Source organism: Pleuronectes platessa, chromosome 19 (genome assembly GCF_947347685.1).
Source record: "Pleuronectes platessa chromosome 19, fPlePla1.1, whole genome shotgun sequence".
NCBI classification, from domain to species: Eukaryota; Metazoa; Chordata; class Actinopteri; order Pleuronectiformes; family Pleuronectidae; genus Pleuronectes; species Pleuronectes platessa.
Genome location: NC_070644.1, coordinates 2,725,820 through 2,752,500, shown reverse-complemented (window position 1 = coordinate 2,752,500; position 26,681 = coordinate 2,725,820). Strand labels below are relative to the sequence as shown.

General features: G+C 40.7%; 1 protein-coding gene across 2 annotated transcripts in view; it reads left to right on the top strand.

Annotated features, from left to right (window-relative positions):
• LOC128424835 (calcium/calmodulin-dependent protein kinase type II subunit beta) overlaps positions 1 to 26,681 on the top strand; it is a 45,039-nt gene that overhangs the window by 4,320 nt on the left and 14,038 nt on the right. The window contains exons 2-14 of one of the 2 annotated variants that reach the window (XM_053411256.1): positions 1,485 to 1,579; positions 3,639 to 3,698; positions 4,404 to 4,458; positions 5,099 to 5,164; positions 10,473 to 10,545; positions 15,010 to 15,112; positions 16,860 to 16,943; positions 17,039 to 17,133; positions 17,232 to 17,354; positions 18,602 to 18,685; positions 19,497 to 19,539; positions 20,857 to 20,928; positions 22,130 to 22,167. In XM_053411256.1, coding sequence (XP_053267231.1) covers positions 1,485 to 1,579; positions 3,639 to 3,698; positions 4,404 to 4,458; positions 5,099 to 5,164; positions 10,473 to 10,545; positions 15,010 to 15,112; positions 16,860 to 16,943; positions 17,039 to 17,133; positions 17,232 to 17,354; positions 18,602 to 18,685; positions 19,497 to 19,539; positions 20,857 to 20,928; positions 22,130 to 22,167 — 991 coding nt within the window. Of the gene's footprint in view, positions 1 to 1,484; positions 1,580 to 3,638; positions 3,699 to 4,403; positions 4,459 to 5,098; positions 5,165 to 10,472; positions 10,546 to 15,009; positions 15,113 to 16,859; positions 16,944 to 17,038; positions 17,134 to 17,231; positions 17,355 to 18,601; positions 18,686 to 19,496; positions 19,540 to 20,856; positions 20,929 to 22,129; positions 22,168 to 26,681 lie in introns of those variants that run through there. The other variant, XM_053411257.1, reaches the window with a different exon arrangement.

The following is a 26,681-nucleotide window of genomic DNA, read 5'->3' as shown; positions in this document are numbered from 1 at the left end:
CTGAAAAGTTCAGGAGAACTCAGGCAGCAGCTGATTTCTAATGCAGAAGATTTTAATGTCGACTTGATGCATCAAGGAGACCAGAAGGTGGAACAATATAGAAACGCTAACAGAGTAACATGAGCAATTGTCACCCCCAAGTCTGAAGAGGTCTCCCACAGCATCCCAGTATATCTCCCTCCATGTGCATCACCCATTCTAACTGCACATCTATGAACGGCTGCTGTCACTCTCTGTGTTACATGTAGGTGTTCACATCCTATTGTATAATAAAGCCTAAAGTATGCATAACTAAATCACATTGTGTACTTAAGTCTTGCCACTGGTGAATTACACAAAAGAGATCAAGTTGGTGCCTCTCTGTCTGGGGCATATGAATAAGATATGAAAGTCCCTCAACGTAGACACTACAATGTACTGTTGGTTGGCCCTTTGTCAATAACCTGAAGTTGGCACTGCAAAGAGAGAGGGGAGTATCTGTTGAATGAGGCAGGCTCTATTCTCCTAATGGAGTTGTGCAGATGTAATGTGGGAGGATGTTCAAATTTTCCTTCACAGTAATATTCTGGATTGTAATGTCATGATGGTTTGTTTGTTTCTGTCTTTTCCCTCTTTATATCGGGTTTTCCTCCCTCTCCCCGCTGCCCCACTCCACAGGTGGGCTTAGCTCTAAGGTTAAGTTATGAACATGTGCATAGAGACAACTGGTTAGGTTTATGTTTATTCAACTCTTTTAAAAAAAAGAGTTAAATGACTACATCTTAATAATAGTAACTGTTCCCAGCCTGTCTAAATATGACATATTTGTTTATAGTTTTCTTTTTTATTAAATTCAACATCTTTGGGTTTTTCAACTGTTGCTAAGACAAAGCGAAAACAGAAATATATTAACTCAGCTCAGGGATTAAACAGTTTTCACTTGATTCTGTTATTTCATATACTGAACAATCAATTGATTATTTAAGAAAATAACTGTCAGATGTATTGATGATGCAAATAATCCCTGGTGAATGGTGACAGCTGTATGGTTCTGTGATGGAGAAATACAACCTTGGACCAGTTTTCTGTGGGTTAATTACTTGACAATGCAAATTCGCAACAACAAAAATACAGAGTCCATCTTCAAGAAATGCCCCCAAGACGGAGAATGACTTACCTGATACTGTTGATGCTCCTTTGCTGTGGTCCAATTTCAATGAAATCAGAGAGTTGGTTGGTGATCAAGCCTTGCATTGGAAAACACATTATCAGGGAAACAGACTTTGACACCAGACTGACGTATATCAGGCACATTGATGTATATCAGGCACATTGATGATTATCAGGCACATTGATGTCTATCAGCATGCAGATGAGGTTGGTTTAAAGCCAGAGAGGACAACAACAATGTCAATCTGAGAGCTGAGATGTGCCTCTTGATGCTGACAAAGCTTATATGGCAGCTGACCCGTCTTCTCCTCCTGTCTCCTGTCTTTGTTTCCCAGGGGGGCCTTTTCAGTGGTGCGCCGCTGTGTCAAACTCTGCTCAGGCTTAGAGTTCGCCGCCAAAATCATCAACACCAAAAAACTCTCGGCCAGAGGTAAGGGGAAGAGAGTCACAAGTGCAACACAGATGTTTCTCCCTGTTCAATGGTTGTATGTGTGTTTTCTCAGTCACAGGCAGAAGCAGAGACATCCTGCAAATTTTCCTCATTATGTGTGTAGTGTGTATGTCCCAGATCTGAAGGCTCACATTAGCATATTTTAGCGCTTGTTTGATTCCAGCGTGTGAAGCCTTCTCGTCTGTTCCTCAGAGAGAGGCAGATGCTGGTTTCAGTCAGATGCTCCGTCGAATCCTCAGCGAGAGAAAGGATCCAAGCCTTCAAAAAGGATGTTTAGTAAAATATACATTTTCCTCAACAGATTATAACTAGTAGACGTCAGAAGTGTGCCATCAGTTTTCAAACTCTACCACACAGCAGTTGGTAATGCAAAGTGTCCCTGACATTGCTTCTTGCGTTTAGACATAATGTTGTTAACCAATCACAGCATCGTGTTTTTCATAGTCAGTCGTTTTCTCTCAATTATCAAAAACATTAAAAATGCTTCAGAAATCATTTAAGATCAGCTACAAATATGTACCACTCTTAAGGAACGGGATCATGGGTGTGGCCAGCCTGGATCTCACAGTACCAGTCTCTTTTCCCTTCCTCTGGTGCATTTGACCTTTGAGGACAATCATTCAGCTGTTTGTGGTTTGACACGATGTATACAGATGTCAGGTTAAGAATAACTGTGATACTGTCGATCAGATGAAAAGCAGACAGAAGACAGGTGTCTTCCAAAACTCCTCTCATCTGGATAAACCCTCAGCTCAACTGGATCTCTTCCCAGCTTGTTTCCCTTTCCTCATTCTTGTTTCCTCTCTTCTCCTCTCCTCTCCTCTCCTCTCCTCTCCTCTCCTCTCCTCTCCTCTCCGGATTTAGTTAAATTGGCATCTGGGACGACTAAAGCCCTCAGGCCGTTGGCTGTTTATGTGCAAAATATGTACATAAGTTGTGTGTGTGTGTGTGTGTGTGTGTGTGTGTGTGTGTGTGTGTGTGTGTGTGTGTGTGTGTGTGTGTGTGTGTGTGTGTGTGTGTGTGTGTGTGTGTGTGTGTGTGTGTGTGTGTGTGTGTGTTAACCTTGAGAAAAGTTATAACTTTAATCTAGTCCAGGGGCGGGAACCTCTTATTAAGGGCCATTTCAATTCTTATAAGACCAAGAACCATACAAAATAATTGAACACCTATATCAGACTGATCTCTCTAATGAAGGCTAGAGCTACTTCTCTTCAGTGAGGAATCTGATGTCAGATGGTAGTGATGTTGATGACAACACAGAGAGGGCTGATATTAGTCTAAACTAATCCGGATCTTTGTTAGAAACAGTTCTGCGTGACAAACTGACGCTTTGGAACAATTTGACTTTGTCTGATTCCAGCAGCTTTACTGCAGCGTCAAGGCTCCTTCACACGCCTACTGAATGAGGTGAAGCGTTGAACTCACCCACCAAACCTGGTTGCAACATCATCTCTGTCAGAAAGTTTCTTGTTGGACACCAATCTTTGCAGAATAGCATTGTTACTCAATCAGTTTAACACAATTTCTGCTATAATTATACTGAGGTGGGCATTTTTCATCTCTACTAATGGGTCCTTGTAAAAGAGACACACTGGCTTGTTTTTACTCAATTCAAAATAGAAAGATAATTTGTCAATTTTTTTCGTGTGAATTGCGACATTCGGCTTCTGCTTTTCTTCTCTTGGCCGTCGCCATGCCTTTCAGAAATGATTTGTAACAGTAACATATATTTTTTGTTCACCCTTACTGTGTTAGACATGTTAGTCTACCTTTTTTATAATATTTTCTATTATCGCAGAAACTATTTGCCAGCAGGAAATACTTTTGTATTTCTGAGTTGCTTGTTTTGTATTTATAAATTGCCCTGACTCATATGTTCTCCACTCCTGATCTATACATACTTAAATATGGTTTTCGTCATGATATCGTCTGATTTCACTGAATTGTCACTTTAACCAAACCAGCACCAAGCTGCCTCTTCATTTGTTTCTCCAAATCTGAGACATGGTTGTAAGATCCTGGTGTGACTGTCTTGTAGACCATCAGAAGCTGGAGAGAGAAGCCCGCATCTGCAGATTGCTCAAGCACTCCAACATCGGTGAGTGTTGCCTCGATCAGAGGATCACTATCTTTCTTTCGTCTTAGAAAAAACAAAAAGCAGCCCCTCATCAATAATACATCATGATCTTTTACTGTTCATAATATTGCAAGCACAGGCTCTGCAGACAAACATCCGACACATTTGTGTGAACTTAAGCAACCATGTTGGGGCAATCTTTCTCAACAATGTTTGATTTATGTTGTAAGATAAGCATCACTATTCTTTTTTATTTTATTTCCTAAAACAGACTCACATTGAACGTTGAGTTATCAAAGAAAGTGCAAGAAATAGTGCATTTGTGAGGGATAAACTACAGTGTGTGTGTGTGTAGATGACGATGAAGGATCACGCCGTTGAGTTAAAAGTGAAGGTCAATACTGTCTTTTCAATGCACGATTTCTGTCAAGTTTCACTTAAGTCAGTAGGAAATCTGTGTGTAGCTACAATCACATACAATCACTGTGCTGTGTGAATGTCACCATTTTAAAATGCTGTTATATGACCCTGACAGAGATTCATTGTTGAAACAGTATTATAGAGTATCACAACCATTTTCCTTTAAATCAGAAACAATATGATATGTTCTTTTAAAGGTAAAAACAAATATCACCCCCCCCCCCCCCCCCAATAAAACTATATTATTTTGAAGCTTTTCTCTCTATCTGTTTCTCTTCTCCCTTCTCTCTCTTCCCCTCCCTCCAGTTCGTCTCCATGACAGTATCTCAGAGGAAGGCTTCCACTATTTACTCTTTGACCTGTGAGTTTGCGCTTGTTTCCTCCTCCTTCCTTCCTTCCTTCCTTCCTTCCTTCTCTTTAGCTCTCTTTTTGTTTCCTTTGCTGTGCGGTGCTGCTCTCCCTCCTCCTCATCCTTCTTTATCCCTCATCCTTCATCCTCCTCCCACTCCCCTAGTGCTTCATTTTCCACTCCCTTCCTTCAACCTGTCTTCTCTACGCTGCCTTACTTTCTCCCCCCAATATGCGCATTCCCTTAATTTCTTCTCTTCGTCTTCACCCCCTCTTCACTTCCAGGGCAGTTCCCCCATTACATAAGAGCCCAACCCTGCCTCACCTCCTCCCTCCCTCCCTTCCCCCTTGCAGCTCCTACTTAAACGCATACACACACACACACACACACACACACACACACACACACAATCACACACAGGCACACATATGGAGAGAAACATCCACACTCTCCCGTACTGGAGCCAGTCTCCATGGCAACCCACTTGGAGTGAATCCTGCAGCCGGGGTTTCCCCCTAATGAGGACATCCCCCTCCTGTCTCTGTGTGTGTGTGTGTGTGTGAGTGTGTACAAGTGTATATGTGTTTGTGTGCTGCCAGAGTGATTTTTTCCCTCAATTCTACATTTTAACCTCCATCTTTACATTTCTCAGGGTGACAGGAGGGGAGCTGTTTGAGGACATTGTGGCTAGAGAATACTACAGTGAAGCAGATGCCAGGTAAACACCTGTGAATCTCATCTCCACCATTTTTCTTTATCCCCTCCGTGTGTCAGCCCTCCAGCCTCTGCAGTCCTCCAGCAGCTCTGAGCTGGACTCCTCTCATTAGTGCACACAGACAAAATTTGACACTTTGTTTTTGGCGTTGCAAGCTCCAGTTCTGATGGATTGTTGTTTTACCCTTTTTTTTTCTTCTGTTAACTGAATTGCAAATTGAGGTCGAGTAGCTTTCCCTATAGAGTCAGAATTTTACAGACAGATGGAAACATACACATGCATGAAATGCACACACGCACACATGGTAGCCCCCCCAGGAGGTAGACTTAAATCAATTTGACTGTGGAGGCGGTTTGTGGGGGCGAGAGAGAGAAGAAAAGAAGGGGACAGGAACACTAAAAGGAGGAAGGATGAGAGCTGCAGTAAAATGAGGAAAAACATTTTTGTCTCCAGCTGGTTTTAAATGAATTTATCTCTGAATCCTGGTCACATCTTTGCTTTTTTTTTATCACCACACATCGTATCTAGGGCTATAAAAGACCTTTTAAACACTATGGCCTTTGAACATAAAATAACCTATATTGTGTGTTGTTTACCAATCATCAAGCAAATTATGAATCAGTCAGGAATCAGTGAGTCTACACACACTTATTAATGAATGAAAAATAAAATAAAAAGTAATTTTCCTTTACTTTAAAACTAAATGTATTTCAGGTGTAATTATAATATTTTTTAAATGTTGGTGAAGCAGTATTATTAGGGAAGTGTCTTCCTTGAGGTAACTGTATTTGAAGAAAAATGCTTGCTTGTGTAGCATTATCAATTTAGTGCATGCATCCTCAAATCTCTATTCTGTTTGTCTCAGTAGGTTCAACCTTTATGAAAAATATGCTAATATATGCAAATACAAAGATTCATGAGATTACAGATGCAGATGGGGTAAAGCAGGATTTGTTTGCTTGTTGCTAGCAGGTCACTGTGCCTTTTTTGTGGGGTTGTAGAAGTGGTTTTTTTTATTCTCTGAAGAATTTACAGCGATATCTGCCTATCACATCTTTATGCTACAAGTAGTAGACTGTATACACTACAAACTCCTATTTTTATATTTAGCATTAATGAAGTGGACCAAGAGATATCAGTCAAACTGCAATAAAGGGTTTGTGAAGGGACTTCAGGCAGATAACATGCACTACATTTAGAATTGTCAACATTTATAACTAATAAAGCTTGCAGAAGCTGATATTATGTGACACGATCATCCATTGTATTTGGTAGAAGTAAAAGTTTCTACTGGTTACAAAGACATCTTCCACATCTCCCTTATTTTATTGTATCTTTACGTAATATGCTCATGATTTCTCCATGATGGTAATGTACATTTTCATGCAGATGATTTATATACCATAGCTCTTAATGTTGTCGTTGCAAATCTTACAACGTATACAAATATCAGCTGTTTTCAAGGTCACTGAAGAGTATTCCATGGCTATTAGTTTGCACTCAGACATCTTATCTTTGTAACTCTAGTGTTCTAAATCTGCTGAGAATTGTTAGTCAGTATTTCATTTGGGACAGAGTGGCAGCAAATGTATTATTTTGATAATGTATGATGAAAATACACTTACTGGTGTGACCACAATGGACCACAGGTATCACTTAATATTGATGCTTTTCAGAATTGTGATTAATGTTTTAAATTGTTGCTCTGACGGAATCTTGAGTATTATTTAGGGGTAATTAATGCAGATTATCTTTTAAACCCCTCATACCACCCATGGGAAAGTGGCCTTGGGTTGCGCTCTGTACTTGCCTCAGTCCTAACACAACCTTGGCAAAGTCTACATTCAGATCTTCATTCTCCTGATTCCTCTGTAACGCTGGTTCTGACTTCTTGGTTGAATGTAAAAGGCTTTTCCTCCAGGAGACCAGGATTATTATGACTAACCTTTGGTACCTGGCAACAGGTTTAAAATGGGGATAAATCATGCTCCATGAATTTAAATGAGGCAGGATTTGTTACACTGGTCCTGGCAAGTGCTACCGAGAAGGTTTTTGTGCTCACACCTGTGGTTTCATACTGAATTTCCTGTCAAATGTTGGGCAACCAGAATTATAGGAGCCCTGTTGATCATCTCGGTCAGTGTACTGGGGATTTCTGTATTTTCTTCTGTATTCTTCAGTTTTACTTTCCCAAATATTGTCTTTCATCCCCTCTTATCTGCTATCACTCTACCCTGTTCTCTTTACATCAATTATGTGTGGATCTGTGTGTGTGTGTGTGTCACTCTATGTGTTTGTGTGTGGGTGTGTGACTAGCATGGCTTGATTACTGTCCAACAGTATCTCGCTGACAGTTGTCCATCTGCACAAATGAAATTGCTCGACCCCTCCCTTCTCTCTACCCCCTGTTTAACCAATGGTTCACCCAAACATATTTTCTCTCATATCTTGTGATGGTGTTCAGCCAATGCGTGTACAGCTTTGGTTTAATGCATTTTCAGGTCTGTAGATATCTGCTTCTCAGATATCCTGCCTCCCCCCCCCCCCCCCCGACACAATGGAGGTGAATGGAATTTTGTTTATGGGACTCACAGCATTAAAAATGTTCTCAAAATCTAGGACATTCAAGTCCCAGCTCCTTCTCAGCCCCGCACGACTGAGCAGACTCTGAAGAGGTGTGAAGTGGGTGTGAATGTCAGATTATCGCTTTCAGAGAGTTAGAGAGGTGATCAGACAAGGTCACCCAGAATCAGGCATGAGAAAGGTTCACAGGGAAGCTATCCATCGAGCCTGCAAGCATTTCTTTAGAAGCCTGATCCCGAGCTGAAGCATTGAGAGCATTGTAGCATGCTGATGTCTGTATTTATTGTGTGCACAGAGCCACTAGCATGTCTGTAGAGTGCAACTGACAGGGGTGGCATCCAGCGATTGCGTCATTTGACTACACACACTGCTACATACCATGTAGACAGGAGCACTGGTAAGGATGTGATGACCCAGGAGGCAACTCTAATGAAATTGTTGCCTTTCTGAGATCTCACATGCCAGGACTGTGACGTATGCTAATGAATCTGCTCACCAAGATGCTGCTGGTGTGTTGCTCTTCAACCTTGTTTATATATTTTTGCTGTGCTAAAAGTTTACAGCACTTCCACTGTTAAGCAATCCCATCAGGGAGGCATCTGATTGGTCCCAGATTTGTTCTGCAGTGGGAGACATGAAGCCAGAGTCCTACTGGACAGATTTGATACTTTGTACTTGGGCTGGGCGATGTGGAAAAAAGCATTATCACAATCCTTTTTTTCAAATCAGTCGATATCGATATATATCGCGATGTAAATCAAATCTTTTTTACGCTTCAGATGATATTAATGGTATGGTATTACCTGTCTTTGTCGGTACAAACTTTCGGCAATTTGCAGTGCACGCTACTCTGCTTCTTATCGGACATAAATAGCCAAAATATCACCACACTACCGGATTCCTCTGACCCTTCTTTTCAACAATGTCCTCGTCTAGTGAGCCTTGGCCTGTGTCCGTTGGGATGTGTTCTTTGGTAGAGTTTTAGTGAGCACGGCCTCAAGAGCCCAAACATTTACAGGTGTGCTGCTGCTCCTCCTACACTCTGAGCCATCTTCAGAGATAAGAAGAACACGATGTCAACATCACAGTCTCATGCTGCTCACATGAAGGGACAGGAGACACAAACTGGAAACTCCACGATGCTCTGAGCAACCAACCTGCCAAGAATCTTAAAAACTGTGTGCAGGTGAACTGAAAAAAACTGGTGCGGAGGTCACAGCAAATATTGATTTTATTTTTTTAACTGCCTTTTGTATGAAGTTAATCTGTTACTATGAAAAGCACCTTACTTTCAGTGCCTAAAACGTTTGTTCGATGCCATTTTAGAACGTAGGACAAGATGGAGAATATGACTTGGACGTTTGAAGGTCTTCTGCACCACTTAAGTTTCCAACCGTCAGTACATGAAAGGGACATATCTTTAGTTCTGTTTTACTCCCATGACACCCTCTTCTAAGGCAGACCCACCGTAGGCTGATCAGGCCTGGGTGTATCTCTCTAACATCCTGGGACCCATTTGGAGTCTTTCCTCCTGATATAGAGCCACTGGCTGCAGCGTTCTGCAGTCGATGATGTTTCTTTTATGGTCTGATTCAGAGCTTTTACTGTGGATGCCTAGATCTCTGAGCAACCAGTGGATGTTGTAATTACGAAACCCTTGCAGCCGAACTATTGCTTTCCAGCCACGTTGTTCTGCCATTCATAACTAATAAGCTGTGAGGCCCACAAATGTAATTTCATTCCCTTCCATTATAATTCTGAGAGGCAGCCAAACCTGGGAAATAAAACCCAACCTGTCTATGTGGTAAATTCAAAATAAGTCAGGAGATGTGTTTTTTTTGGGTGAACTAACACTTTGTTCTTCTCCTCTGACATGTTCCTAAAAACATCCTCCTCCTCGTCAACTTTTCTGTATGACTGTCTTTATGCTTCCTTACCTTCTCGTGTTCCTTCTCTGCTCCTCACGTTGTTGTTTTGTCTCCACAGTCACTGTATACATCAGATTCTAGACTGTGTGTCTTACACCCACCAACATGAAATAGTGCATAGGGACCTCAAGGTGTGTGTGTGCCTCATAGTGTTGCATTGCCCTGCACCCTCTGCACAAGGGTTGTTTTTTTCTACATGCTTGTGTTTAATTGCTTGTGAGTTAAAACCAATGTGCCTGTGCCTGCTGTCCGTCTGTCCGTCTGTCCGTCTCTCTTTGTGTCTCTGCCTGACTTCAGGTTTTGCTTCTGGGACTCATGTTGCACTATTTTAGATGGTCTGTACTAGAAGAGTGATTTCCTGTGGGTCCTCAGCAGACAAGAGCGAGCGAGGGAGCGAGTGTGTGAGCGAGTGGAACAGAGGAGAGTTCAGTGGAGTAAAAGCAGAGCAGCATCTTACCTCAGATGCTTGGAAACCTGCTAAATCTCTATGTCGAAGGCGGCGTTACTGCCGTTCCTGAATAAATTACTCAGGGAAATGTGCAGGTTAGACACAGTGTCTCCCACATGGAACTGCAGCACACTCCTACACTGCCTGTATTGTTTGGCCCTGTCTTGAAAAGAGAAAAAATATCTTCTACCTTCATAGCACACAGGCAGGTTCCCTCTTCACATGGTTGTGTCCGTGTGTGCGCGTGTGTGCGCGTGTGTGGCCTCTTTTGAGAGGTGGCTGCCTCTGCATGGATGCTGCTGGGGGTTGAATGTGTTCAGACTAACCTGCTCCCCCTGCTGTTTGCATGCAGTCATTGCATCCAGCAGATCCTGGAGGCCGTGCTCCACTGTCATCAGATGGGGGTGGTACATAGAGACCTCAAGGTGAGTCAAATGCAGGCGTGTGTGTCTGTGTTTGTCTGTGTGTGTGTGTCTGTGTGGGTTTGTGTCTGTGTGTGTTGGAAGGGATTTATAGTTGTATTTGTCTGCGTTTGACTTTTGCACTAGATTCTGACGGCTGGTAAGTGCAGCGAAATATACTTGAACCCAGCATGTCAGTGCATGTCGTGTGAGCCTGATGTATCATTACATGCATGTTTGTGTATATGATATGTGTGCCTTTATGTTTAAATATGCATTTGATTATAACTATTTTATTATTGTGTTTTTTTTCTAAGAAGTTTGAATTGAATGAGCAACTTGACATCAGCTGATAACCCTGTTTTCAGTTGAAATTCTCACTGTGCTGCAGTAGAAGTGTACTCTGTTGTGCACCATGACATCACTGTTGTGTGTGGTGCCAAGCGCAGCAGACTGGAAATCTCCTGCCAGAAAGGATATAAAGTTACTTATTGAATTATTCCAAATTAGGCATTTGGTATTTGTGATTGCAAAAAAATAATAAATTAAATATAAACCTTTATAAACTTACTAAAATTCACAGAAGTGTGTTGCGCCTTACAGATGAAAGTACGTAGCTTGAATATCTTTTTGGTTTTTAAATGGTTTAGAAGTGACACTTGTATGGTAAGCGTATAGTAATTATTTCCAGTAGGAAAAATAATGATTAAATTCTAATAAATTACTCAGGAACTGCAAGCGATTCAGTATTAGTGGGGTTTTACTTAAGTGCTAAACAAAGAAATAACACTATATTATAACCGTTAGTAAACAACCAATAAATAAGCAATGTATAAAACATCATAATAATATTGTAAGAAGATATGCCGGCAAAAAGTACAAGATTATAATTTAGATATGTTTATAATTTGCTGATATAGTTTTCAGCTTGTGTTTGACATATGTATAAATAACCAATAATAAATAATTACATATAAAGTACATATAAATGCTAACCAGGAGATTAATCTCTGGAAAATCTATTTGTGAACCAGTCCATGTTTTGATGTAACATGTTCCTTCCTCATACTGCCCCCAGCTCATCTGATTGTATTGCATTGAGACACTTCGGGGAACTTATGAGAAATGTATTTTTAAGGTTGCCCGCATACTTTTTTCCCTGAAAGAGGTTTAATAATAAAGGTCAGACTCTGCTACCCGAACTGCATGGTGGAGAATATCTGATCAATGTTTGTGTCCTGCAGAGTATTCCATCCTCACATTCACTAAGTTTCACTCAGTATATGGGTTTCATAAAGGAAACAACAGCAATAAAGGCTCATTATATATTGTTTCAATCGATGTGCCCACTTGATATCTTTCTACGATGGCCTTCAGGTCAACAACCTGCAGTTTTAAAAAAATGTGAGCATAAAGGAAAATATCGGGGCCAGCATAAAAACAGGAAACACTACCAAATGTATCGTACAAAACAAAACATACCAGGCACAACCAATCACGTCAAATAAAACCAAATATTTAAAATACAACCAATTACAACCAAATACAACCAGATCATCAAATACAACCAAACACAACCAGATATATCAGACTCAACTGAACATCGCAAACAGCAAATACAACCAAACACAACCAACACATCAAACACAACCAAACACACCTGACACAACCAAGCACATCAGACACAACCAATCACATCAAATACAACCAAACATAACAAACACATCAAACAAAACCAAACACATCAGACACAACATATTACATCAGACACAACCAAACATCAAATAAAACCAAATTCTTAAAATACAACCAACACAACCAAATATATCCGACACAACCAAACCCATCAAATACAACTAACTACAGCAAATACAACTAAACGCAACCAAACACAACCAAATATATCAGACACAACTAAATACAACCAACACATCAAACATAACCAAACACATCAGACCTAACCAAGCACAACCAAACACATCAAATAAAACCAGACATTTGAAATACAACCAAAAACATTGTACAAAACACATCAAACCCCACCAAACACATCAAATACCGCCAAACTCAACCAAAACATCACACACAACCAAACACAACAGACACAACCAAACACAAAGGAAACAACCAATCACATCAAATACAAACAAATACATAAAATACTACCAAACACACCATACACAGCCAAACACCACCAAACACATAAAATACAACCAAAGACAGCAAGCACATCACACACAACTAAAAACACATAAGGTAAAACCAAATACTAAAAATACAACTAAATACAACCAAACACATTAAATACAACCAAACACATCATACACACCATAACACAACCAAACTCATCAAACACAACTAAACACAACCAAACACAACCAAATATATCAGACACAACTAAACCCAACCAAATAACAACTAGCTAACTTCTATATTAAGAATGCAGAAATTACGTAAATACCCACTGATCTCCTCATCTAACTCCATGTGGGAGAGAAATTAATGTATTTCCCAAAATGTAGCTGTTCCTTGAAACCAAGAGCTCCCCTGCTAGGAAATGAAACAAAGGAGGATCGAGTGGCATATGACCTTGTGCCCCTCTGTGGTTTGTCAAAATTGTTTTAGGTTATATTTCAATTGACTCTTCACGGTTCACTCCACTGTATCCAAGTATAGGGAGATTTATGGGGGGTTCTGTGGGGTGCAGAGTATCTGCCCTTGTTATTTGGCCCCTTTAAGTATGTCCTACCTCCTGTTCACAAGCCAAATATCCTCTAATTGAGGATGATGGCAGAGGGTGACATGATGACTCTGCTGCAGTTTTTTTTTTTGTGCGACTGTGATGAATGATTAATCACTACAGGCAAAAATCAATCACCAGAAGAATTTACTTTACAGACAACCCTCTTGTCCCTGTGTGTGTCTAAAGATGTTTGTCAGATTGTCCTTATGTCAGCGTCTGAGCAGGAAAGACATGACGACAGCAAAAAGCCAAGCAGCTGTGTTTGGTCTCCCTCAAGTAAACGATGGCAAAAAAGATCTATATATTTTAAGTCCCATCTGTCTGTCTCTGCCTCTCACTCTATTTGTATCAGAATGTGTTCCTATTAATTTTTGCGTGCCGCTGCTGTTGCTTTTCTTCATCCTCTGATCTGGATGGAATTGGTTTCATCTCAGTGGTCTGTAACACTTTCTTGTCAGTTTTCTATAATTTAGGGAAAGTGATATTTTATCCTAAATGCAAGGGCCCAGGACCTTGAGACGAGAGCCTCTGTGTGAAGGAACGGTTCACATTTCTAGTTAGAAAGTCAAACATGCTTCCACAAAGAGACGCAAAAGGACATCAAAAATGCACCAAATGACCAGACACAAAAAACAGCCACACAAAGTGCAAAATAACCAGAAAGAGATAAATAAAGAGCTGCAAGATGACCATCTAAAGACACAATGAGTCACAAAGTGAGGCAAAGTGACCACAAAGAAAGATGAAACGTGTATAATGAGCATAGGGGGTACAAAATGTGAAAGATGAGAAGCAGAACAAAAGAGATCAATAATCCACACAAAGAGAAGCTAAGTACAGAAACAGACAAAGAGAGCCACAAGGACACACAAAACGACAAGAGAAATGACTAACTATAATTGACTTACAATTATTGTGACATGTAATTGTATCGACATAATGCACTCAGAACAGTCAAGAATATGGGTATGAAACACATCTTGAGAAGCATTCCACAGAGTTAAATGTGAAATGTTTTTCATGAGAAAACAAATCAGCTCTTGCATTTCTGAATTGACTGGCTCACTTACCTCATTTAGCAAATCTGAGAGCATTGAAGCGAATAGCCTGTGTAGTCTGATCCAGTTTTATTTTTGCGTTTGAGACATTGAGAGGTGCTTGTGTCTTTAAGTAATAAATGATTACTCATTCATTATATTATAAATGGCATTGTTATCAGTTTGTTGGCTTTGCTCTTGCAAGATGGGAAATACAATGATTGGGAGCTATCACGTTAATTCAGAAAAACCGAGCAGATTTGTTTTCTTAAGTAAATTCAATACAGTCACGTACTTCTCACCTTCAATGTTTACTATCTTGGCTAAGTAGCATTTTTTCGTGTGAAACATGGGGGCATACACAATAAAGTAAAAAGTCAAAGTTAAAGTCAACTAAGTAAAGAAGCTGGTAGATATTTTGATGTTGGCAACATTAGTGGTCACATGTTGCAATCATCCGCACAACGGCTTAAAACGTGTGTCTTAACCCATTTTTACAGTCTCCAAATGTGCTTCCCATTTTGCCCCAGCCTGGCCACACACTCAACAGCTTTCAGCTTTTGCCTAAATGGACCAACCCCATTAAATCTAATCAGCCTCAAAAGCTTGTTGCCTTATTCTGGTCTGTTTTGAAACATGTTCACTTCTAAAAGTCAAATGACTGCAGGGTTTGAACTGACGTGCTTTATGTTTGTGTTGTGCATGCAGCCGGAGAACCTGCTGCTGGCCAGCAAGTGTAAGAACGCAGCAGTGAAGCTGGCTGACTTTGGACTGGCAATCGAGGTTCAAGGAGACCAGCAGGCTTGGTTTGGTATGTTTATTGATTCCCTTTAAGAGTGAACTCTGTTTTACTGAGACTGTTTGCTAACCTGCTCCTGTCGAAATGCAGTTTACAATGATAACGTTAACATATACCATAGAAACTGGTTGACTGCCTGCTAATTCAGAACTAAGAGCTTTTTGAAACCTTCTCCTCGCGACTTTTTAATGTTTCCAGGTGACCCTTTAATTTGGAAATGAAAATCTTAACTAAATAATCTTAAACCTGCAATAACTGATTTGTTATGGCCATATGGGGGCAGCAGAAACGAGCTGTAAACACAGAACTCTTATATCGTTGTCTTGTAAGTTGGTATGCTGAACTTTGTATAATTGCTTTTTTTCGCATCTAACTGTTTCAGGAGAGATCTTACCGGTCATTCATTCATACAGTGGGGTTTGTTCCCCAAAAGAAGCCCAAACATCTAATTAGCCCCCTGGTGGCTAGCTACAATATAGACTATAACCCCAATGAGGGCAATGTTAGCAGATGGGACAAGCTACCAAAAAAATCAAGGATGCAAGAAGTATTTTCTCTCTGTCTTGTTTATATCAGACTAACTGTTAAGTTACTTTTACATTTTTCTGATGAAGTTTGTTCTCTCGAGTAATTTATAAAAGTAGGTGTCATGTCATGATTGACTTTTTAGATCACAATTAGATCATTCAGACGTATCAGCCGGACCTTCAAAACAGGGCTGCTTTCTCCAATGCAAAGACTTTAGCTCTAGCACCAAATAACGTCTCTGGCACAAGATGGCAAAGCATGAACCCTCTCGGAGAAGTAGAGACACATCGTCCATCTTTAATACACAATCTTTAGTGTCTAGCTCCCGTATTCTCTCTCTTTTATCTCTGGTTTTGGTCTCCACCACTTCCTGAGGGAAATATCTGTCTCTTTAGCTGCTAAAAGCTTCACTGTGTTCACCAGCTGCTCCCTGACTGTGTCTCTCTGCTGTTTTCTGCTGAGCAGGCAGTGGAACGTGGCTTTTTACAGCTGTTTACAATGAAAACTGCTGCTGCTGCTGTGGTCAAAAACAATTCTGTGAGAGTGGTGAGAGGGAAGCACAACAGAAAACAGATAAACACTGAGCGGAAACTCACTGTAAAAAGCAGCGGGGACCACCAGGTTCAAGTGATGATTCTCCAAATGCTCATAAGTTAAGTCGCACTTAAATATTGCACCTATTGCAGGGCAAGCATCATGAGTCAGAACCAAAAACATCAAAGTTCCTGGACAACCTGGATGCAGATGATGATGTAATGCTAATTAAATCTGGAGCTCCCTTCTTTTTGTAATTGAAAATTCTCACCTTGCAACCAAGCATTTGAATTGTTTTTATATTTCAGATTGGTTGTAATCAGTAGGAGCAAAAGCCGCGGACATATCTACAAAGTGTGCTGCACATAGTTTTTTTTCAATCCAATATCCACAGTCAGATCCTTTCGATCCTGAAGAAGCTGCACGGACACGGCTTTCACACCATCTTACCAAACTACTTTTTCCTTAAGATTTTCTGTGTGTTTGTACAATAGCTAAAGTAATTTGTCATATTTTCCAAACACTGATGTTGTGAGTTGATGTGCTGTCTCCGGATCATAGTGCTCCAGTGTATCAGATCTTCATCAAACCATATGACATGACTCAAACTGTTATCTGGCGAAAAAGCAATAACCACGACACCCATTTTATCTTGTAACAGGACCGTGATTTATGTTTTCTGTGTTTGCGTCTGCAGGCTTTGCAGGCACCCCCGGCTATTTGTCCCCAGAGGTTCTGAGGAAGGAGGCGTATGGCAAACCTGTGGACATCTGGGCCTGTGGTGAGCTCTTTGTCGGTTTCTGTCTCTGTCTCAACTTCGCCTCCCTGCTCTCCTTGTTGTCGCTCAGACGGTGGTTTGCGTTTCCGTGTGCGCAGGTGTGATCCTGTACATCCTCTTGGTTGGATACCCTCCGTTCTGGGATGAGGACCAGCACAAACTCTACCAGCAGATCAAAGCTGGAGCGTATGATGTGAGCCAGCCTCTGTCGCCTCTATCATTCCAGAAGACAGACATAACGTTGTATGATATACTGTAATGTGGGCATGCATGGGTGTGTATGTGCTTTAGTTTCCCTCCCCAGAGTGGGACACGGTGACTCCGGAGGCTAAAAATCTGATCAACCAGATGCTTACTATCAACCCAGCCAAGCGAATCACTGCCCAGGAGGCTCTGAAGCACCCATGGGTCTGCGTAAGTATTTAGAATTTACTGTGAAGCCATATAGACACACCAAGCTCCCTGTTTCTGAAGACAGGAAACTATATGTCATGCACCCAGTTTGAAGCGCCGACAATTTATAATTTGTAAATCCCCTGACAGCAAGTTTGTGAACATCTGTCCAAAGCTGCCAAAATATCAGCACCATCTGTTTCCAAACATGTGATCTCTGATATCTGCTGATACTGGGTCAGCTTATCTTGAATAATTTGTTCCACACAAGGGCGAAAGAGCAACCTATCTCAGGGATAAGCACTTCTATCTGCTCATCATCAACAAAATATCAGGCTCAGTGGCTTAAGGGCACGCCCACGACTCTCTGATATGTGCAGTTAAGATGCATGAGAGGGTTTGTTGTACATATAAGTAAAAAAATTTACAAAATAATGAATAATAATGATAAGGACAATCATTTCCTGATTTCAGCATGGAACCAACAGTCCCTTTTAATACAGTCAAAGTTGAACACATACATTGTTCATAAAGATCCTTTCATTTCCCCGTTGGAAATCAATGAAAAATGAAAACATTTTATCAGGGTCTTTCTTTGCTCGTGTCCCATCCCAAGTTTCATGGAAATCCATTCGGCAGTTCTTGTATAATTCTACAGACAAAACAAAACAAACAAATGTTAGGAGTGCAAACATATGCTCCTCGGTGGAGGTACCTACTGTAGTTTCCCCCCTTACTGTAAAATGTTTGTTGTACATTAAAGCATCAGTAATTGTACTGCAATATAATAATAAAGGTCTGCAGTTTAATATTACACACTTATTGCAGAGATAAAAGGGAAAATGAAGTCAAAATACACATCCACTCGCATAAACATGGATCACAGTAGTGCCCTGACAGAAAAAACAGTATTTTTCTAAAGCGAATAGTATATTGCTAACTCACACTTAATAATAATAAAGACAAAGTATCGTATATATCTCACGTTATAAAACAGAATGACTATCCTACACATTAGTATGCTGAGTATGCTGATGTGTAGGATGCCATCAAACAGACTTAAATCAATTTTTTTTTTTCATTGTTTTTTTTCCGTTTTTTTATTTTTACCAGAAATGTCGCCTCAGAATCAAACATTCCAGCGAAACGAGTCTCTGCGACAGCTCCTGCCCACATAGGCCTTTTACTGTCAGAGCTGCTCCTCCACTGTTTTATTTTCAGCATGTCTTCCTCTCTCTCTCTCTCTCTCTCTCTCTGTCTCCCCACAGCAACGCTCAACAGTGGCCTCCATGATGCACAGGCAGGAGACAGTGGAGTGCCTGAAGAAGTTTAACGCCAGGAGGAAACTCAAGGTGTGAAAATACCCGGTGGCACCAAATGAAGTTGATTCTTTTACCTCTACACTGTGTCGACAGCCTCTTCTGATGACATTTACTTTGAGCAAATAACATCAGCGTATAATTTGCAAACATGCTATTTTAAAATTCAGACACTGCAAGATTTTATTTCCATCCCAGCTTCTCTCACCCTTCTTTTCAGACAGGGAGGGTATGACATCGCTTCATCTTTCTGTTAAAGTTCTGATTTCTTTTGTCTTGAAGACAGTTATAGGATGATGTTATTTTGTGATGATTCTCTTTTTTTGAGTAACCTCAATTGATGAATGTATTTTTAGCTCATGTAAATTGGGGTGGGCAAAAGAGAGCGGTAATAAATGCTATGACCAGTGAGGTGGAAATATATTATTGTTCTTTCACAGATTGCGTCACCACATAGTCATGAGTGAATCCACAAATAAATGATACATATATAAATGATCATTAAATAAAAATGTAAATGAAATTTTTGTCTAAATTGTGGTTCCTGACTCTATACAACCACCGACTGACAGATTATTAAGGTGGTACATCCTAGAAGCTCCTATGCTGTCATTCATGTAAATTGATAGATAAATATAGCACTTATGGTCTTATTATTGTACTTTTAAGAGTTTTTTTTATACCTCTTTTGCTCCAAAATGAAAAATATATTTTACGTCTGATCTGAAGTGAGAAGAATCTCCTGTGTTTTCTACTTTAGTCAAGTGATTTTGTTTTATTTCTGGGTGGGAGAATAAAACAAGGCCCATTTTTTTTACCTGTGTCCTCTGCTTTACCCTGACAGGGGGCCATTTTGACCACCATGCTCGTCTCCAGGAACTTCTCTGGTGAGTGCTGCCTGTTGAAAAGACTAGAGAGAGTCAAGGGGAAACATCTCAGTGCCCTGAGCGGGAGAGGAGAGGGGAGAACAGGATGACATCCCATCTGTCTTCTGCCATCTCTTCACACATACATACACACATGCACACACACACACAAACCCACAGCAGGTTGATGGGCGGCAGTGTTAGAGTAAGCAGGAAACACAGCTGAGATATTTGCTTGGTTTTTGTGCCACAGATTCATACGGTATAAGGTGTTTTTAAATGGAGCTGAGCTCGATCCGAGTGATGGACAGATTCTCTTGCAGTGTCTTAAACCAGATGATTCAGTTCGTACACTCACATATCTGCATTAAAAGGCGAAGTGTGTGGAAGTCTTGTCCCAAATCAAACACAGCCATTGTGCACTCACAAGAAATGGTGATCGCGACATGTGGCTATGATCGTCACCTGTCAATGTATCTGAAATTATGTTGCGTTCCTTTGTAAAAGCTGTGGTGTTAGAATTGTCTATTATAGCTTCAAATTAAAATACTGAAATGCTGTTTTGCATTTCAGTATTTTTCAACGGATTTCCCCTTTTTTTGTTTTATCAAATAGACCAACTAGCAGGTTCTGTGTGTCAAGAGCCCTCTCTGCCAGAGAGCCACAATGTTGAGCTGGGGGACGTATTGCTTCATTACACAGCAGCAGAAAAGTAGAGAACATTAATCAGATTGCTAAAAACTTCAGTAAATTATTTACAATAAAAAAATATACACATGTGTTTGATGTTTCTAAAGGTTTTTTATCCTGAGTAGGAACCAGTGGGCTCAGAGGTGACAGCCACCCACCGGGTAGAGAAGTCAGAAAGTGTTGAGATTGATGTTTAAGGTCGTCTCAGGATTTCTTAATATTAGGAAACTAGAGTGACACCCTCGGACAAATAAATGGCAAATTTAGCATTTCACTCGATCTAGATCATATTCTGGAACTGCACCTAGTCGCTGATCTCAACACCATGAAGAGGATATGCCTGATCTTTTTACATCAAGATCCAACATTATTTCTGGAGGAATTGATTAAAAAAATGCTAAGAAAAGTAATAAAAAAGTAATTAAAAAAAAGTTACTAGATCCGCCCCTTCAAGTGGATCCACACCAAAATGTAACAGCTCATTCCCTGGCCCATGTCACATGTCCTCCCCCAAGTTTGGTGCAAGTAGATTCAAAACTTTTTGGATTCTTTTGACAAATAAATAACCAGATAAAGAGTGATACTTCCTAAAATCTTTTAGAAACAGCACTAACTAACCATGTGTTTCTGCATCGTGTTGTGTTTCAGTCGGTCGGCAGACCACAGCCCCCGCTGCCATCAGTGTTGCAGCTAGTACCACCGCTGGCATCGTGGAACAAGGTAGACTCCTCTCAGTTGTTGCCATTACTCGCATTTTTTAAATCTCTGCTTTGTATTTACATCTCTGTTCTCTCCTCGCTTAACAACTTCACTGTACTGCCTTTGCTCTCGCTGAACTCGTGGAGAGACATGATTAAAATGGAAACAACATCACACCCTCCCTCTGTCCCTCATCTTGTTTTAATCTCTCTTCCTAAATCTTCCCCCCTCCCTTTCCTTCTAATGCTTCTCAAACGTTTGCCAAGGTAAGCAGCCACATCCCTCATCTGGGAGGGGAGAGTATTACTGCTCCCACTTCCATGGGTTAGGGCTTCTCTGCCCTGCAGGGTATTAAGAGACAAATTGTGTGCACGCAGTAGCTTAGATGTAAGATGTGCTATAGGGGAATGCTTTTGAGTGTTTTGTGCAAGAATTTAACATTTGTGCAGTGTGGATTTTAAGCTGGGGTTCGCTCACCTGCTCAGGGTGTCAGTGTTACTGCCTTGAAGGATTAGCATCAGCAGAACTGTGTGTTGTGGTGCCGTTTCTAATAGCTTTACCATTATGAATAGCATTAAAACACACACTCTATGGCTTCTGTTTCTCCCTCGTGTGCTGCTACACCAGAGGGTTGTGCACAGTTCCTGCCCGTCAACGAACTCTGTAGTGATTCCAACTAATCCAGCCTACACTTTGAGATTAACAAACCCATTATCACATACCTGAATCTCCACTCCACTTCCCTCGTGCGTTCACTGTGGGATCCCCCCCGATCTGTGCCTGTGCGTGCATCTGTGTGTGAGTGTGTTTGGATTATGTGGAGAATTAGTTAGACTTTTTTTCCCCTCTCTTGCCTGATGCCCTCTGCTTATCTAATGCTTTTGGCCAATGGATCAGGGTTAGGAGGTGCCAGTTGGATGGAGATTTTTTAATGTGTGTGTTTATTCGTTGGGGTTTTAATGTCTTTTTACAGGACAGACTTTTTTTCTATCCAGAGGGAGGGATGATTTTTTTTTATCTTCCTTAAGGGTTGTGGGGAGGAAATGTGGAGAGATAAGCAGAGTCACTCTTTGTGTGCTCTGCTTGTTCATTTTTGAGATTTCCAGTGCTTTGATGAGCAAGTGATTTGTTTTGCATGCATGCAAGTTAAGAGCTGTGGTCATCTTAAGCTGTATGATGTGTACTCTTCCATCTGAGGGTGTGTCATTCTGCCTCTCTGCAGCAGCCAAGAGTCTCCTGAACAAGAAGGCTGATGTCAAGGTAAGGCAGCTTCTCTTGCCTCCCCTCTGTCCTCGTTCGTTTTTATTTGCACGGTTTCCTTTCCATGTCGTTGGCTCTGGAAGCCCTTTGCCCCTTAAGAAACACTTTTATCATTCCATAAATATTTCAGTGAATGGCAGATGCAGTTTGGGATGATTTGACTTTGTCAAGTGCTGTAGCGCTCACTTTAATATTTTCAAGGTACTATCTTTGGGCTAAACTCCAGAGCATAATGTCGGTGCCATTCCCTGCCCTTCACTTTTATTTCATGTTTTAATTAGAAGATGCATTAATAACTCTGTCTTTTGCCTTCACTTTATTAAGTTGTTTTATGATTTAAACGTTATCTAATGTTACTGATAATTGAGGGAATCCCCAAAAAGTGGCTAGCTGGCAGTAAATCCACGAGTGTCTGGACTCTACTGGAAGGGATACAGCACCGTTCAGGTGGACATCTGGTGACTGTGGAGGACACAGCATATTTTCACATCATTTTCATACTCATCCAATCAATCTTTGGCTGTGATTGGAGGCCTTTTAATTATTTGTCTTCAGTATTTATTCTGGTTCTTCCATTAATTTGTCACCCATCTGTAGGTGTATACATACACTCATCACTCAAATCTAAGTGACTTTGTGACACCTTTTCCTTGAAATTACATTTCTTCACAATAGCATTTGATGGAATTGAATACTAGGACTATCAAAATCAGAAGCAACACATCTTTTTTTAAACTCGACATTTATGAATATTGGCAGGACGTGGGCAGGTGACGGGCACATGAAGGACACCGTGTCACGATGGAATTGGTCAAATGTCGTGTACAAAAAAAATGTCAGTATCAAACCATTAGACCAGTATCTTTCCCTGAGTATTTTCTGAGTATTGATCCTGACCATGTGCGTCCCTTCATGGCCATAGTTACCATCTTCTAATGACTACTTCCTGCCAAATAATGCTCCATGTCACATACATGGTTTCATGAGCATGGCAGTTATCTCAGTTAACCTCAGTATCCTCCACAGTCACCAGATGTAAATCCAGTGGTAGACCAGGAGATTTACTATATATAAATATGATCAAAACCGGTTGTTATTAAGGATAACAGGCACACCCTTACACATCCATTTACCCTTTACTAAAGGAGAACAAGTGTGACTTTTATTGTTGAACCCTCCTGATGGTAACTTCTCTTTAACTGGCTGGTTTGACAGAGCTGTGTTACTTCTTCTCCACGCTCAGTCACCTCCATTTGGCACAGCTGGCACTTTGCATCACTCCACTGCAGACATTTACCCCCCCTAAATATTTCCCTGTGCCAAAGCAAAGCTCATTAAAGTACGAGGTCGGAACTATTTCATCTCCTGAAGCGGTCCTCAGGCTGCAGTGACTCAGACCACACTGACGTTATCGGTGCACCCCTTTAGCTCCTTTCTCCTCCTCAGCCTCATTCAGTGAACTTTGTCACAAATGTATGTTTGCATGCAAGTTGTATGTTTGTCTGCTGTGGTGCGTTCACTTGCACGAGGGAGTGCGAAGTGCCCAAGATAAGAGAATTACATAAGTAAATCAATTTCTTAGTTTGAGCTACTTTTTAAAGAATGGTTCTGCCTCAAACTCATTTACACATTTAATTTACTAGTTCAGAAAGTCTAGATCTTGTTCATGCAAGGTCGTATTTTGTGAAAGAAATTTTTAAAACACAATACGGATTTTGCTATATAAACGCTATGCATCATGTTCTTATGATATGATAATGATTCTTATTTCTGTGCAAAAATACAAGCTTGTACGATCATTTTATACGGTTCTGTAGATCTTCTTCACGCAAGACGATGAGTTGTGTGTTCCCTGGACAAGATTGTGTGTTTCTGCTCTCAAGATATCTATCTTGTCCATTTTTTACACACAAACACACACACACACGAACAAACATAAACACACACACGATATGAATCATTTTAAATGACTATAACTTGTGTGCAGAAGACGAGATATGCAGCATCTATCTCTAAGCAAGTAATATTCCCTTTCTTTGAGGGATCTAAGATTTTGATACCGTTTATCATATGAGATCTGTTTCAAGAGATAATAACTTTGTTCAAAACATGAAACAAACAATGCCAATTTTTTTTAGACCTGCTGCAGATCTGTACCTGTTGGAGTTGAAGGTGTAAGAATTGTGTTTAAAGCCTCTGATCACTCTCCCTCTTGCTTTCTCTCTAACACACTCGCACCCCCCCCCCCCCTCCCCCTTCTCTGCACACTGTCCCTCCCTCCCTCCCTCACTTCCTCGGGTGGCCTGATGCTAATCTCAGATTATTTCCCACCAGATGATTAATCTATCATTACATAATCGGAGCTCTCCCCTTGCTGCACCCTGACGTCACGCCAATGCACACAACCCCTGGAGCTATTTCAATATCAGCACATTCTATTCTCTCTCTGTCTCTCTCTCTCTTTCACACTCATCTCAGTTTCCTGCAACTTCCTGTGAATTTTTTTCAGGTTAGAATCAATTGTTTTATGTAATGTTTGTGGTCGATCGCTGTATCACCGGGGAGTGATGGTGAAGTCATGATAAGAAATAACCTTTATACAAATATTATTTCTTTACAAATTTAGGTTACTGCTTTTTTATGTCCTGATAGTGGAAATCTGTTTTTTATATTTCAGTGTGAAGTAGGATATTATCATTTACTGTAAATCATTTTTAAAACAAAGGCGACACGTTGGTGCAGGGGTTCACAGTAAGACGGTTCTTGATTCAAATCCTTTTTCAGCTTGCTGTGTGGCCTTAGCATGTTTTTCTACCAGCTTCCTCCCACAGTGCAAAGACATGCAGCTTGGGAAGAGGTTGATTGAAGACTGTAAATTGACTGTGTTTTTCTCTGTGTGTTGGTTCTGTGACGGGCTGCTGATCCGTCCAGGATGCACCCGGCTTCTCGCTCATTTTCATTGTCCCCCGTAACCCTCAAATGAATAAAAGATATAAATAATAGATGGAGGGCTTCTCTGTAACTATGAATGTCTAAAACTTTTCCACTGAATATAACTCAGTTTCAGCTTAAACCCAGTCATCTAGATGTATTTTGATGTAAAACTCAGCAAATCTGTGTTTATGGTGAAGTAAATCCCTCCGTGCAACCTTGTACCCGTTCTTGTTAGCTAACAGCAGGGTGCTTTTGGTTTTGTCGTCTAATGGATGAACCACTGACCTTAACTGTAGCACATAGCCATGATATTATATGAGCCCAGGATGCGCTCTCCTCTCTTTATGGAGAGTATTAGTGGATGAACCTTTCCAACGTGGCAGCACTGTACTCGTTTGAAGCTGCAGTAATATATTAATTTAATCAAAGCCGGATTTCAGGACTTTCACATATAAATGAACATGATGACTTTATGCTGATTAGGCCTAATTATTCCCATTCTATTGGATGTGGAGAAGGCGACACTCGACGGAAAAGACTACCATAGCCAGGGCAAAATTAAACTAGGAAGGGACCAAGAAAAGATTTGGATGCTACATATAACAAAAAAATCGTCCTTTAGAGGAAGATTGACATTTGTAAAGATTTGAAGTTGGCTGAATAATGTAGGAATTATGGATGGACCAAAATTGATTATTGTCTTGAAACTGAAAACCTCTGTGTAATCGTGTTTGTGTATTACCTCTTACTGCCAGAAGGGGGATATAAAGCTGTCAGCACTGCGGCTTTAACAGCACAACACATCAGATTATTATGGGCAATGTGAAAGGATTCGCTTACAGAACTATGAGGAAGTAATTCTTGTGCAGATCGAGCAAACCACTTCCCTCCATTTCCTACGGAATTAAACATATTTCTCAACGCGCTAATCTCCGTAGCTTTCCTTCTCTTAAAACTGGACACAGTGCGTTACAGTCATTTGTGTTCCTGTAAGAACAAGATACCGTAATATGCTTAGTAGGAATATAAATCACCTCCTCCTCCTAACAGCAACTCTCATTAGACATAAATGCCCATTTGCTGCAGCACAAGGCTCATTTTGTGCGTCTCTCAGTCTAAGTGGTGTGGAGGGTTTCTGTGGTTATCAGCTCCACATTGGTCGGTCTCAACATCCTCTCCATTCATTCTCTCTGGTCTTTACTCAGGGAATTAGAGCTGACAGGAAATCTTTTGTAAAATTCAGGTTTTTGAGCTCTTCCCACATCCTCCCTTTGCTCCGAGCCAGTTCTCTCCAATATAAGATGGTTTGATAGAGAACAGCGATCTCACTGTCTCTCTCTTTCTCCTCCATCCTCTTTCTCCTTCATCCGTCCCTTCTCTTCAAGCTCTTCTAAGCAAAGTGTCATCCCTCGACTCATCGTCTAGGGATTCCCAACAGACTATCACATTGACTGTCACAATTATAAGCATCAGCGGAGACACTGTGTGAACAAAGCAACTTACTGTCACACTAGAGACTGCTGTAAATAAACCTGTGTCTCATGATTCAAGTCACTGGCCTTTTTCTGTATTCATCCAGA